Below are 12,610 nucleotides of genomic sequence, written 5' to 3'. Positions count from 1 at the left end.
AAATAAACTTGCAATATTACGGAAAAAAAATAAAGTATGAGCTAAAATTATATAAAAAAGATAGGATAAAAGATAAAATAAAATTATTTAATAATAAGGAGGGACAAGACGATAGAAAAAATTATGGTAACAATGCTACCACGTCAAATTTGTCCTTACGTAGAGTAGAGTGACATTTTTTCGTCATCATCTAACAACGAATTTAAATATACAACTATCTAAAATTCCAAATAATATAAAGGGTATGATAAATTCTATTGCCTTTCGTTTCAAAAATTAGGGTACATGTTTAAAGGATTATTTTAAAAAAAATTAATAATAATGCACTGTTTACTGAACTATGGTTAATTGCATCCTCAACAACTCCAATTGCACATACCATCAACCGTTCCATTTCCAATTTCTCCACTACTTCAGGTAACGAAGCCATTTGCAAGCAATTGTTGTTTTAGTATGACGTTATCTCTGAGAACTCACCGGAGAGGTAACGAGGAGAAGAATCGGAGGGTAGGTTATCGGTGAAATTCATGTCGATTCACGGACAGAGCTCAGGGAGCAGCAGTTCGGAGTTGTTGTGAAGGTCGAGGACGGCACGGGTAACCGGACTTTCTCGCCGGTGGTAAAACTTTCGCCGGTGACTCGACGGAGGAGATGTAGTTGTCTTAGTCAAAGATTTCTTTCCTTTGCTTCAGTCAATTAGGTGATCTTAGTTCAATTTTGATATCGTTGACAGGTTAAATATATGGGAATTTCTTTTTCAAATAATACTCTATTCTTGGTTTACTTTTACTGTTTAGATTAAGAATTATAGTCCTCACTTATTGTACTCCTAATGTTTTACGATAACAACAATCCCAAAACTGACTTTTGGGGATGATACTGTGTATATAGATTTTACTTCTACTTCAAAAAGATTATTTTGATAGATTTTCAGACTCAAAAAAAAAAAAAAAAAAGGCGGGGCAACAAGCAGTAATAACATAAGAAAACCGTAGCAAACACTAGGCAGTAATAGCAATTTAAGAATAAGAAATATGTCATACTAACACGTCGACTAGCTACTAACTTTCTATCTTAATTCTTGACCTTCACGCACCGCCTTTGTTTTACACTAATATTTAAATGGGATATTTGGAGTCTATGTTTACAAACTTTCTTAAAATAATTGAGGTGCCATTTGGCGGACCTTCAAATAGCAAACATGTTTCAATTGCTTGACTTAGGGACATCCTGCAAAACGTTGTCATTGAACTAATTCTTTAGTGAAAACAACTTGATGGCTGCTTCAGAATAATTAATTAAATTAAAGAAACTGTGGTGTGTGAACACCTTTTTTTTTCTTTTGTGGAGAAAATAGAACAATGGAAACTTATCAGAAAGTATGTGATAAACCTATATGTGTTGCATCTTTGCTTCTTCCTATTTTTGTTTTGTTCTGTTATTCTCTTTTTCCATGTCCACAATGTGCCAATGATTATTCAAAATTAGTACCTTGGTAGGTAGAATTCTCAAGTCTTCAGCTTTTAAAATTAAAAAAAAAATCAAAACCAAGAAAAAGTGACTGTCCACATCTAGGAAATTTCATAAAAAAATAAACAATTTGTTTTGATTTTGATATAGTAGTACTCCCTACTATGTATCAAACTTTATTGTTTCCAGTGTGCAATAGTTGACTTCAGCAAATTATCAGGAAGTATTCAACAAATTAATGAGCACCACTTGATATAGTTAGCAGTAGTAGTCAAGTTTGTCTATCATTTTTGAGTGCCAACTTTCTGCAAATTTCTTCATTCACAAATCTTGAAAGTTCTTTGCAGAAGTTGGGAGAGATATGGCTACAGTTTATGCTGCAGTAACTTCTCTGATGGGAACAATACAACTGATTTCACAATCCACCTCAGACCTTCAGGAGGATCACAAAGAACACTTGAAATTACTCTACGACAAGGTTGGTTCTATGCTAGAGTTTCTTGACACTAATTCTGATGATGAACCAATGAAGGATTTGCTAAAAAAGGTCAAAGATGTAGCACATAAAGTAGAAGATGAAGTTGAATCACACATTTGGAGAGGAAACCATAAGACGCTTCTTAAAATCTTGCAACGAGTGTTCCACCTTCCAACAAAGGCACATGAGAGGCTTCTTATGATCTTGCAACGGGCTATAGAAGAAGTTGATTCTGTCAAGGAAGAGCTCAACAAGCTGAAGGATAATAATAATAATAATAATAATAATAATAATATGCGAGCTGGAAATTTTTCACTTGGTGGTTCTAGTTCACCACGATTGCAGGCTTCAACCCTCGAGAACAACATGGTGGGGCACAACATTGAACAAGAGCTCATGCGGGGTCAACTTACAGGACACTCGTCTCAGCTGGAAGTCATCTCTATTGCTGGGATGGGCGGCATTGGCAAGTCAACCTTTGCCAAAAGAATGTTTAATGATCCCTCAATTGTGAGCTTCTTTGATGTTCGTGGATGGGTTACTGTGTCCAAGGACTACAATTTAAGAAAGATGCTTCTATCCCTCCTTCAAGATGCTGGGGTAAATGCGGAGCTTGATAAGAAAAGCGATATTGGAGAACACAGAGAAGAAGAAGAAGAAGAAGGAGAAGGAGGAGGAGGAGGAGGAGGAGGAGGAGGAGGAGGAGAAGAAGGTAACTTGAAGAAGAAGAAAAAGAAGATAAGTGATGTACAACTAGCAAATCACATGCAGAAAAGCGATGGAGAACTAGCAGATCTCTTGCAAAAAAGTTTAAAAGGTAGGAGGTATTTGATTGTTGTGGATGACATATGGAGCACAGAAGCTTGGGATGAGTTTAGGCTATGGTTTCCAGAATACAATAATAGAAGTCGGATATTATTGACTACTCGAGACATTAAGGTTGCTCAATATGCTAGCTATCCTAGGGATCCTTCTCCAATGCGTTTCCTGAAGCCAGAGGAAAGTTGGACTTTATTTTGCCAAAAGGCATTTGACCAAAACGTCTGTCCAATTGAATTTGAGAATATTGCAAGGGAAGTTGTGAAAAATTGCAACGGATTACCACTAATGATTTCTGTGGTTGCAGGGGCTCTATCTAGCAAGAGGACATTGGATGAGTGGAGGAAAGTAGCTCAAAGTGTGAGTTCGTTAGTAAATCTTGATGATTATCAACGCTGCTCAGGAGTGCTCGCTTTGAGCTACAATCATCTTCCGTCTCATTTGAAAGCTTGCTTTCTGTATTTTGGAGTTTTCCCGAAAGCAAGTGAGATTTCTGTGAAGAAGTTGATTAGATTATGGGTTGCCGAAGGATTCCTAGAGCTGAAGGGGTTTGAGGGATTGGAAAAAGTGGCTACTAATCTTTTAAGTAATCTTATTGATAAAAGTCTAGTTGTTGTTGGCAAGCGAAGTTTGAATGACAAAATCAAGACATGTAGGATTCATGATCTTCTGCACGATTTATGCTTGAGAGAGGCTGAAAGCGAGAATCTCTTGCATGTTACAGAAACGCCGGTGACTACATATGAAGGATCTAGAAAGGATTCCTCTCAAGTTCGTCGGTGGGTGTCAGTTTATCCAAAGGACGGTAGGTTTTCTCCAATCCGTTTTAATTGTAGAAAAACACGTTCTCTTCAGGTTTATTCCTACATAACAGAGCATTCTCGTTCTAAATTAGGACTAAACCATTTCAAACTTCTTAGAGTATTGGAATTGAAGACAAGTTGGTATGAATTCCCTAGTGAAGTAGTACACCTAGTTGCTTTAAGGTATTTGGCTGTGAAGGTTTCTAGGAGTCCTAAAGATCTACCAATTTTCAATCTTAAGAATTTACAAACTTTTATTTTTCCTCAAAATATGCCAGAATACCAAGGGGTCATATATTTGCCAAGTGAAATTTGGGAAATGTCTCAGTTGAGGCATCTCCGGTCTACAAGGATGTACTTATATTCTCCTCCTCCAATGGTATCAGATAATGAAGTTAAGTACCGGGCGTTGGAAAACTTGCAAAGTGTTTCTGGGTTGATTCCTCGTTGTTGCACAAAAGAAATATTTGAAGGGATTAAGAAGGTGAAAAAATTGGGGATTTATGGAACTAAAGATGATTTTAATAGTGAGCCTAGATGCCTCGAGAATCTAGTGGATTTACATGAGCTTGAGGCACTAACTATTGTATCATACAGAAAATTCAAAGCTGATACGTTTCTTAGGCTTCCTTGTCCAGGTTCCTTTCCACCAAATCTCAAGAAGCTGACACTTTGCTGCACTTTTTTACTGTGGAAGGACATGACAATCGTTAGCATGCTGCCCAAACTCGAGGTACTCCAGTTGAGGAATAATGCCTTTGTACCAAACATAGTCTGGGAAGTAACAGAGATGCAATTTCCTAAATTGAAATTCTTGCTCTTCGAGCAGTTGAATATTAGATATTGGAGAGCCACTGATGATTGTTTCCCATGCCTCGAGCGTATAATTATAAGAAATTGCAGGTTTTTAAAAGAGATTCCCCAAGAATTTGCAGATAGTATGACACTGCAGCTAATTGAGTTACATCAATGTTCTCCTTCCCTTGTGAATTCTGCTGAGCTGATCCAGAAAGAGCAATTGGAGAGTTTGGGGAATAACATGCTTAAAGTTTATGCCTTTGACACCATTAAATGTAAGTGAAGTATTTCTGAATTATATGATTCTTCAACATCCATTATAAGTTTGAATTCTGATGAACTGCGCGTTTCATCTTTTAATTAAAATAGAAATGAGATAATCCATATTCATTTTATTCATTTTCAACGGCTTCTCTCAATTTTAACTTAGCATTAAACTGCATGTGCTCTTAGACTACATTAATTGTGTACATTATAGTTGAATTAAATGGCAAAATGAAGTCTAAATTCGAATTGTTGGGACATTTGGTGAAAGACGACAACCCTTTTGAAGAATAGGTGGATGGTTGAAGTTTGAAATGTTAAATATCTTTAAAGTAATTGTATGTGTTATTGTGAGTTTTCAACTCTAATAATCTCTCAATGTTTTTTTACTTTACACTTACTCGAGACTCACTTGTAATGGCCATTTGTACAGGGAGAATCTGGTGAGAGCTAACCGTTTCCACTTACTACGATTGAACCAATGCCCAACATCCCAGAAACAGGAGCACCTTGTTTTTCTGTTAAGACACAGTGACACAGAAGTTATGAGAGGTCTAAATCTTTGTTTTCTCTGAACTAGAAAGTGTAAGTGAAGTTATGGTGTAGCCAATAAATTCAATTCAACCGCACAGCCTTGGATTGTCTTCACTCTTCAGTGGCTAATCTTTGATGCATATTTTAATTTTCTCAAGAGCTGGTCACTGAAAAATCGAGACTCGCCGCCACTCCATAGCTGCTCTCGGCTTCCATTTCCAATATCTCCACTACTTCAGGTAACAAATCCATTTGCAAGCAACTGCTGTTTTAATATGATGATTCCATCTCTGAGAACTCAGCGGAGAGGTAATGAGGAGAAGAATTGGAGAGTAGGTTATCGGGGAAATCCATTTTGTTTCACAGACAGAGCTCGGGGAGCTGCAGTTCGGAGTTGTTTTTAAGGTCGAGGACGGCACCGGTGACCGGACTTGCTCGCCGGTGGTAAAACTTCTGCCGGTGACTCAACAGAGGAGATGTAGTTATCTCCTACAAAACGTTGTCATATCTTTTACTTTAACTACTCTTTACAGCTTGTTTGGATTGTTATTACGTGTTGTTTCATAATGTATGGTATTGTATTGTACTGCATTGTATTTGTATCGTTTGTCGTCGTTTCATGATATCATGCACCAACAGTATAAAGAATAAACTTGCAACATTACTTAAAAAAATAGTATACGGATTAGAATTATTATATTAAAAAGTAGGGTAAATGATAAAATATAATTATTTAATAATAAGGAAGGACAAGATGAGAGAAAAAAGCAAGGAAACGATGCTAATACACCAAATCCGTCATTCCATAAAGTGACACTTTTCGTCGTTACGAAACGATGAATTTAACGATACGATATAATAAAATTTAAGTAACAATCAAAATAAACATTGTATTTAAAGTAACAATACGATACAATACAATAGGTAACAACCATCCAAACAAGCAGTTAGTGAAAACAAGTTGATGCGTTAGAATAATTAATAAAATAAAAGAAGGTGTGGTGTGTGAACACCCATTTTTCTTTTATGGAGAAAGTTATTGAACAATGGAAACTTATCAGAAAGTATCTGATAAACCTATATGTGTTGCATCTTTGCTTCTTCCTCCTTTTGTTTTGTTCTTTTATTCTCTTTTTCCATGTCCACAATGTGCCAATGATTATTCAAAATTAGTACCTTGGTAGGTAGAATTCTCAAGTCTTCAGCTTTTAAAAAAAAGAATAAACAATTTGCTTTGATTTTGATATAGTAGTACTCCCTACTATGTATCAAACTTTATTGTTTCCAGTGTGCAATAGTTGACTTCAACAAATTATCAGGAAGTATTCAACAAATTAATGAGCACCACTTGATATAGTTAGCAGTAGTAGTCAAGTTTGTCTATCATTTTTGAGTGCCAACTTTCTGCAAATTTCTTCATTCACAAATCTTGAAAGTTCTTTGCAGAAGTTGGGAGAGATATGGCTACAGTTTATGCTGCAGTAACTTCTCTGATGGGAACAATACAACTGATTTCACAATCCACCTCAGACCTTCAGGAGGATCACAAAGAACACTTGAAATTACTCTACGACAAGGTTGGCTCTATGCTAGAGTTTCTTGACACTAATTCTAATAATGAACCAATGAAGGATTTGCTAAAACAGGTCAAAGATGTAGCACATAAAGTAGAAGACGAAGTTGAATCACACATTCAAAGAGAGGCCCAGAAGAAGCTTCTTAAGATGTTGCAACGAGTCTTCCACCTTCCTACAAATGCCCATTCGAGGCTTCTTATGATCTTGCAGCGAGCTATAAAAGACATTGACTCTGTGAACAAAGAGCTAATGAAGCTGAGGGAGAATAATATGCGAGCTGGAAATTGTTCGCTTGGCGCTTCTACTTCATCACAATCAAATGCTTTAACCCTCGAGAACGAAATGGTGGGGTACAACATTGAACAAGAACTCATGCTGGGTCAACTTAGGGGACACTCATCTCAACTGGAAGTCATCTCTATCTTTGGGATGGGCGGCATTGGTAAGTCAACTTTTGCTAAAAGAATATTTTTTGATCCCTCAATTGTGAGCTTCTTTGATGTTCGCGCATGGATTGTTGTGTCCAAGGACTACAGTATAAGAAGGATGCTTTTATCCCTCCTTCAAGATGCTATTGGGGTGGATGAAGAGGCCGATAAGAAAAGCGATGGAGAACAACCAAATCGCTTGCAGAAGAGTGATGGAGAATTAGAAGATGGCTTGCAGAAAATTGATGATGCACTTGCAGATCGCTTGCAAAAAAGTTTAAAGGGTAGGAGGTATTTGATTGTTGTGGATGATATATGGAGCACGGAAGCCTGGGATGAGATTAAACTATGGTTTCCAGATAATAGTAACAGAAGTCGTATACTGTTGACTACTCGAGACATGAATGTTGCTCAATATGCTAGTTTTCCTAACGATCCTTTTCCAATGCGTCTCCTGAAGCCAAAGGAAAGTTGGCATTTATTTTGCCAAAAGGCATTTGGCAAAAAAGGTTGTCCAACTGAAGTTGAGAATGTCGCAAGGGTAGTCATAGAAAATTGCCAAGGATTACCACTAATAATTTCTGTGGTTGCAGGGACTCTCTCTAGCAAGAGGACACTGGACGCGTGGAGGGAAGTAGCTCAAAGTGTTAGCTCTTTAGTAAACCTTGATGATTATGAGCGTTGCTCAGGAGTGCTCTCTTTGAGCTACAGTTATCTTCCTTCACATTTGAAAGCTTGCTTTCTGTATTTCGGAGTTTTCCCAAAAGCTAGTGAGATTTCTGTGAAAAAGTTGATTAGATTATGGGTTGCGGAAGGACTCTTAGAGCTAAAGGGGCTCGAGGAGCTGGAGAAATTGGGCTCTAGTCTTTTACATGATCTTATCGATAAGAGTCTAGTTGTTGTTAGCAAGCGAAGTTTGGATGGCAAAACCAAGACATGCAGGATTCATGATCTTCTCCATGATTTATGCTTGAGAGAAGCTGAAAAGGAGAATCTCTTGTACGTTGTTAATCCTTCAATTGCTAAAGGACACCGAACAGTTTTCCCTAAAGGTCGTCAGTGGGTGTCACTTCATTCAGCGCGAGGTTTTTCTTCTCCTTTTCGTTTTGGTGATCTTACTCATAGCAAAACGCGTTCTCTTCATATTTCTTTCACCAAAAGCATAGACTATCTTGCATTAAGACTAAACCATTTCAAACTTCTTAGAGTATTGGACTTGGAAAAAGTGGGCTTCCACAATTTACCTAGAGAAATAGTACACCTAGTTTCTTTAAGGTATTTGGCTATGATAGTTCGTACGATTCCTAAAGATCTACCAATTTCTAAACTTTGGAATTTACAGACCTTTGTTTTCCCTCAATATTTTCCAAATACATGCCATACCATATATTTATCAAATGAAATTTGGGAAATGTCTCAATTGAGACATCTCCACTCTTCGAAGATATATTTGAATTCTCCTCCAAAGGTATCAGCTAATGAAGTTAAGTATCGGGTTTTGGAAAACTTGCAAAGTGTTTATGGGTTGAGTCCTTGTTGTTGCACAAAAGAAATATTTGAAGGGATTAAGAAAGTGAAAAAATTGGGGATTTTTGGCAAAAATGATGAATATGATGGTTAGTCCAGATGCCTAGATAATCTAATATATTTACATGATCTCGAGGAGCTAAGAATTAAATCTTACATGTCTCGTTTCGTAAGGCTTCCACGTCTAGATTCTTTCCCACCAAATCTCAAAAAGCTGACACTTAACGGCACTGGATTGATGTGGAAGGACATGACAACCATTAGCATGTTGCCCAAACTCAACGTGCTCCAGTTGAAGAATGGAGCCTTTCGTTTAAGAACAGCATGGGAAGTAACAGAGATGGGATTTCCTGAACTAAAATTCTTGCTCCTTGAGGAGTTGAATCTTGTTTACTGGAGAGCCGCTGATGATTATTTCCCATGCCTTGAGCGCGTAATTATCAGAAATTGCAGGTACTTAACAGAGATTCCTCAAGGATTCGCAGAAAGTGTGACACTACAACAAATTGAGTTGCATGGATGTATTCCTTCCCTTGTGTCTTTTGCTGAGCAGATCCAGAAAGAGCAATTAGAGAGTTCGGGAAGCGACATGCTTAAAGTTTATGCCTTTGACAGAATTAGAGGTAAGTAGTTTGAATGAATCTTCAACATCCATTGTATGTTTGACTTCTGAAAAACTGTGTTAAATTATATGATTCTTTTGTGCATAACTACTATATCGTTGAATTCAACAGGAGGAAATTGAATAGTTCGTAAAGTCTGGTACATGTGATTACCATGTTAGGGCCTTTTATTATGATATATAGGTTCAGTAAAAGGGTATATAAGAATCATTGCACATATTATTAAGTATTCGGAAAAAGGTTCAAATATGCCCTTGTACTATACGAAATTGAGCACATTTACCCTTCGTTAATACTTTAGTTCAAATATGCCCTTACCGTCACATAGTTGGTCCCTATATGCCCTTAGAGTTATACAGTTGGCACATATATGCCCTTTTCGAAACGGAATCCACTCAAACTAATTAGCTCTTTCGGTAATTGTATTAAAGTGTATTACAAATACTATTTTTTTTTTATTAGTACTTTCTTTTCTTTACCTTTCTCTTTTCTTTCTTCTTTTTTTTTTCTCTTTTTTTTTTCCTTTTTCTTTCTCCCTTATCCGATTTCCTCCATTACTGATGTCTTCTCCATTTTCGTCACCAATTTCACTTACAAAATTCATGAATTCCAATTACTAAGAAAATTCTCCCATAAGAATATTTTTATAGATCATATGTTTGTCAATTTTTAAATTTTTACTGAACATATATTTAGTTCTAAAAAATTTAACAAAGTAGGATTGAAATAATATTTATGTAACAAAAAACCCGAAAAATCCAACAAAATCGAACAATCTAAATCGATATAATTGGTTTGGTTTGGTTTTGATAAAAACCGAACCAACTCGTTCCATGTACACCCCTAATTTACATGGTTAATAAAAAAAAATAGAAAATGTCCAGCTGAAAAAAGATGAAAAAAGACTAACAACTGAAATTTATAATACTACAGCTTGAACTCTAGGCTTTTAATCATTAAATTATCTTTCTGGAAACAATTTAAATATTTTGGTTTTTTGAGTATTGTTAAAGGTTGAGATGTTTTTATTATTTTAAAGTTTAAACCATAATTTTTGGAACAATTTAATTTCGTTTATTTAGAGGGCCAGTGAAATTGGAATTTGATTACCTTATGGGAGAATTTTCTTAGTAATTGAAATTCATGAGTTTTGTCAAGTGAAATTGGTGACGAAAATGGAGAAGACATCAGTAAAGGAGGAAACGGATAAGGGAGAAAGAAAAAGGGAAAAAAAAAGAGAAGAAAAGAAAAAAGAAGAAAGAAAAGAGAAAGGTAAAGAAAAAAAAAGTACTAATAAAAAGGAAATAGTGTTTGTAATACACTTTAATACAATTAACGAAAGAGCTAATTAGTTTGGGTGAATTCCGTTTCGAAAATGGCATATATGGGCCAACTGTGTAACTCTAAGGGCATATATAGACCAACTATGTGACGGTAAGAGCATATTTGAGCTAAAGTATTAACGAAGGGCAAATGTGTTCAATTTCGTATAGTACAAGGGCATATTTGGATCTTTGCCCTTAAGTATTTCTACTGAACTTGTTTAATTTATTTACGTATTATTTATTTATGCCAAGAATGAAATTCATTAGATAACCTACATCTATGATAATTAGGGAAACGTTTTGAATAATTGTCGTCTGGTTGAAGTATGTGAGTTTCTGACTCTGATAATCTCTCCCCCTTTTCACTTTACACTTATTGAAGATTCACCTGTAATGGCCATTGTACAGACAGATATTAATACGGAGAAGCAGTAGAGGAAGTTATGGAAAAGGTTGAAGAAGATTCAGAGGAGAATTGAGCAAACTATTTTTAAGGTAAACTTGTGAGGTAATGTGTTTTGGTTTATATAAAAGAGATAGCTAAGTTCTCTATTAAACAGCTTGTACACTAAACTGAGGGGTGTATTTCCGGGGGTGGATTTTGGTTGTTTTTGCGGTACACGCGAACCCATGGTCTTTTCGTCAAATCGAGTATTTTATGTATATATTTTGTAAAATTAATCTAATATTATCGGTTGGGCCTCATGCTCCAAAAAGGTTGAATGATGCACCTGCTTGAATGCTTTATCCAAAGGAACATGGATCGATTCCCACTTAGTGCTTTTTCCCCTCATTTTTCAATGGTGCACCCATATTTTAGAAATCTTAGGTCGCCTCTGTGTATTTCTACAATCTAGGAGCTACTAAATGGATATTCATATTGAGGCTGGTAGCACATGGGAGAATACTTACCGGAGACAGATTGCTGCAATGGGAAATGGACGTACCATAGTCTTGCCCTTTCTGCAATAATAAGATTGAGAGTAGATCACGTTTATTTTTCCAATGTGACTCTACTGCTTAGATCTAGAATAAGATCTTGTTCAAACAAGAAGTTAATAGGAGAACCATAGATTGGCTAGAGCAATTAAAGTAGGCTGAAGATCATGCAAAGAGGAGAAGCTCTAAAGCAGAAGCTTATAGGATTGCACGTGCAAGATTGAGAGTATATCGCACCTATTTTGTATGTCGTTTGTATGTATTGTGGATGTTATTTGTATCTTCAATGTATTATTGGACATACAATAACATACACACAACTTACGAAATAGGGGTCGGTTTAAATTGGATCTAGATATTTAAATTGGAGCTTTTGTTCTTGAGATGCCATGTGGCACTCCGTTTAATTAGGGTTATATTTGTGCCTAAGTGTAACAGTAGGGTCCTAATTGATTGGATAGTGAAATGGAGGATATATTTAAATTATTTTTGATAATACAAGAGTATATTTCTCCCTTTCCAAATATTATAAGTTACGATTCATTCAAGGCAAAATACATAAGTTACCCTCTGATTTATGGACCAAATCCCTTGTACGATTTTTTTACGGACAAGAATTATCTTATACACTTAACCTTTCTAAAGTGTAGCTAAGACACCACTTTTTTCTTGAACAGATTTTTAAAATATGTGTGATATCAAGCACCAATAAGGTTGTGACATGTGTCCCCACTCAAAAAAAAATACTAAATTTACACCCCAATTGATAATATTTTTAAAAGAAAAAAAAGAAAGAAAGAAAAAAAGAAAACAAACCTCCCTCCCCCACGTCTCTCATCTTCTTCAGACTTCAAAGCCCCCACTGCCGTCGACTTCATTCCTTCTCTAAACTCCAACAGTCATGGCAAATACATACCAGGAAAAAATATTCAAATGAATCAACTACCTTCGTATCCATACAATTGAAGCACCCAAACTTATCAACTTTTGAAATTTCTATTTACCAAAATCAAAATCTGCAACTT

General features: G+C 36.0%; 2 protein-coding genes across 5 annotated transcripts; both read left to right on the top strand.

Moving 5' to 3' along the window:
• The first annotated feature begins 241 nt into the window (after window positions 1–241).
• Window positions 242–5,757, top strand: LOC107771209 (putative late blight resistance protein homolog R1A-3). 4 transcript variants are annotated; one of them, XR_012699141.1, is made up of 3 exons: window positions 242–4,643; window positions 5,066–5,217; window positions 5,325–5,757. XR_012699141.1 is itself a non-coding variant. In XM_075230600.1 (3 exons), exons 2-3 carry the CDS (start codon window positions 1,832–1,834, stop codon window positions 5,077–5,079), a joined length of 2,826 nt encoding a protein of 941 aa, XP_075086701.1. In that variant the 5' UTR covers window positions 242–700; window positions 1,818–1,831; the 3' UTR covers window positions 5,080–5,757. The 4 variants fall into 4 exon arrangements, 3 of the variants coding, with proteins under 3 accessions (XP_075086701.1, XP_075086700.1, XP_075086699.1); XM_075230600.1 differs by having other exon boundaries at window positions 242–700; window positions 1,818–4,643; window positions 5,066–5,757; XM_075230599.1 differs by having other exon boundaries at window positions 242–733; window positions 1,818–4,643; window positions 5,066–5,757.
• LOC107771208 (putative late blight resistance protein homolog R1B-8) lies at window positions 5,325–11,396 on the top strand. The gene is made up of 3 exons (XM_075230601.1): window positions 5,325–5,405; window positions 6,613–9,321; window positions 11,055–11,396. The coding sequence occupies exon 2, from the start codon at window positions 6,627–6,629 to the stop codon at window positions 8,790–8,792; it is 2,166 nt and encodes a 721-aa protein (XP_075086702.1). The 5' UTR covers window positions 5,325–5,405; window positions 6,613–6,626; the 3' UTR covers window positions 8,793–9,321; window positions 11,055–11,396.
• Window positions 11,397–12,610: the final 1,214 nt, after the last annotated feature.

This window comes from Nicotiana tabacum, chromosome 15 (assembly GCF_000715075.1).
Source record: "Nicotiana tabacum cultivar K326 chromosome 15, ASM71507v2, whole genome shotgun sequence".
Classification (NCBI taxonomy): Eukaryota; Viridiplantae; Streptophyta; class Magnoliopsida; order Solanales; family Solanaceae; genus Nicotiana; species Nicotiana tabacum.
This window is presented reverse-complemented; position numbering and strand designations above follow the sequence as displayed.

Bases quoted from the DNA above. Each gene is read 5' to 3' on its own strand.
- LOC107771209 (XM_075230600.1), top strand. From the start codon at position 1,832: ATGGCTACAGTTTATGCTGCAGTAACTTCTCTGATGGGAACAATACAA.
- LOC107771208 (XM_075230601.1), top strand. From the start codon at position 6,627: ATGGCTACAGTTTATGCTGCAGTAACTTCTCTGATGGGAACAATACAA.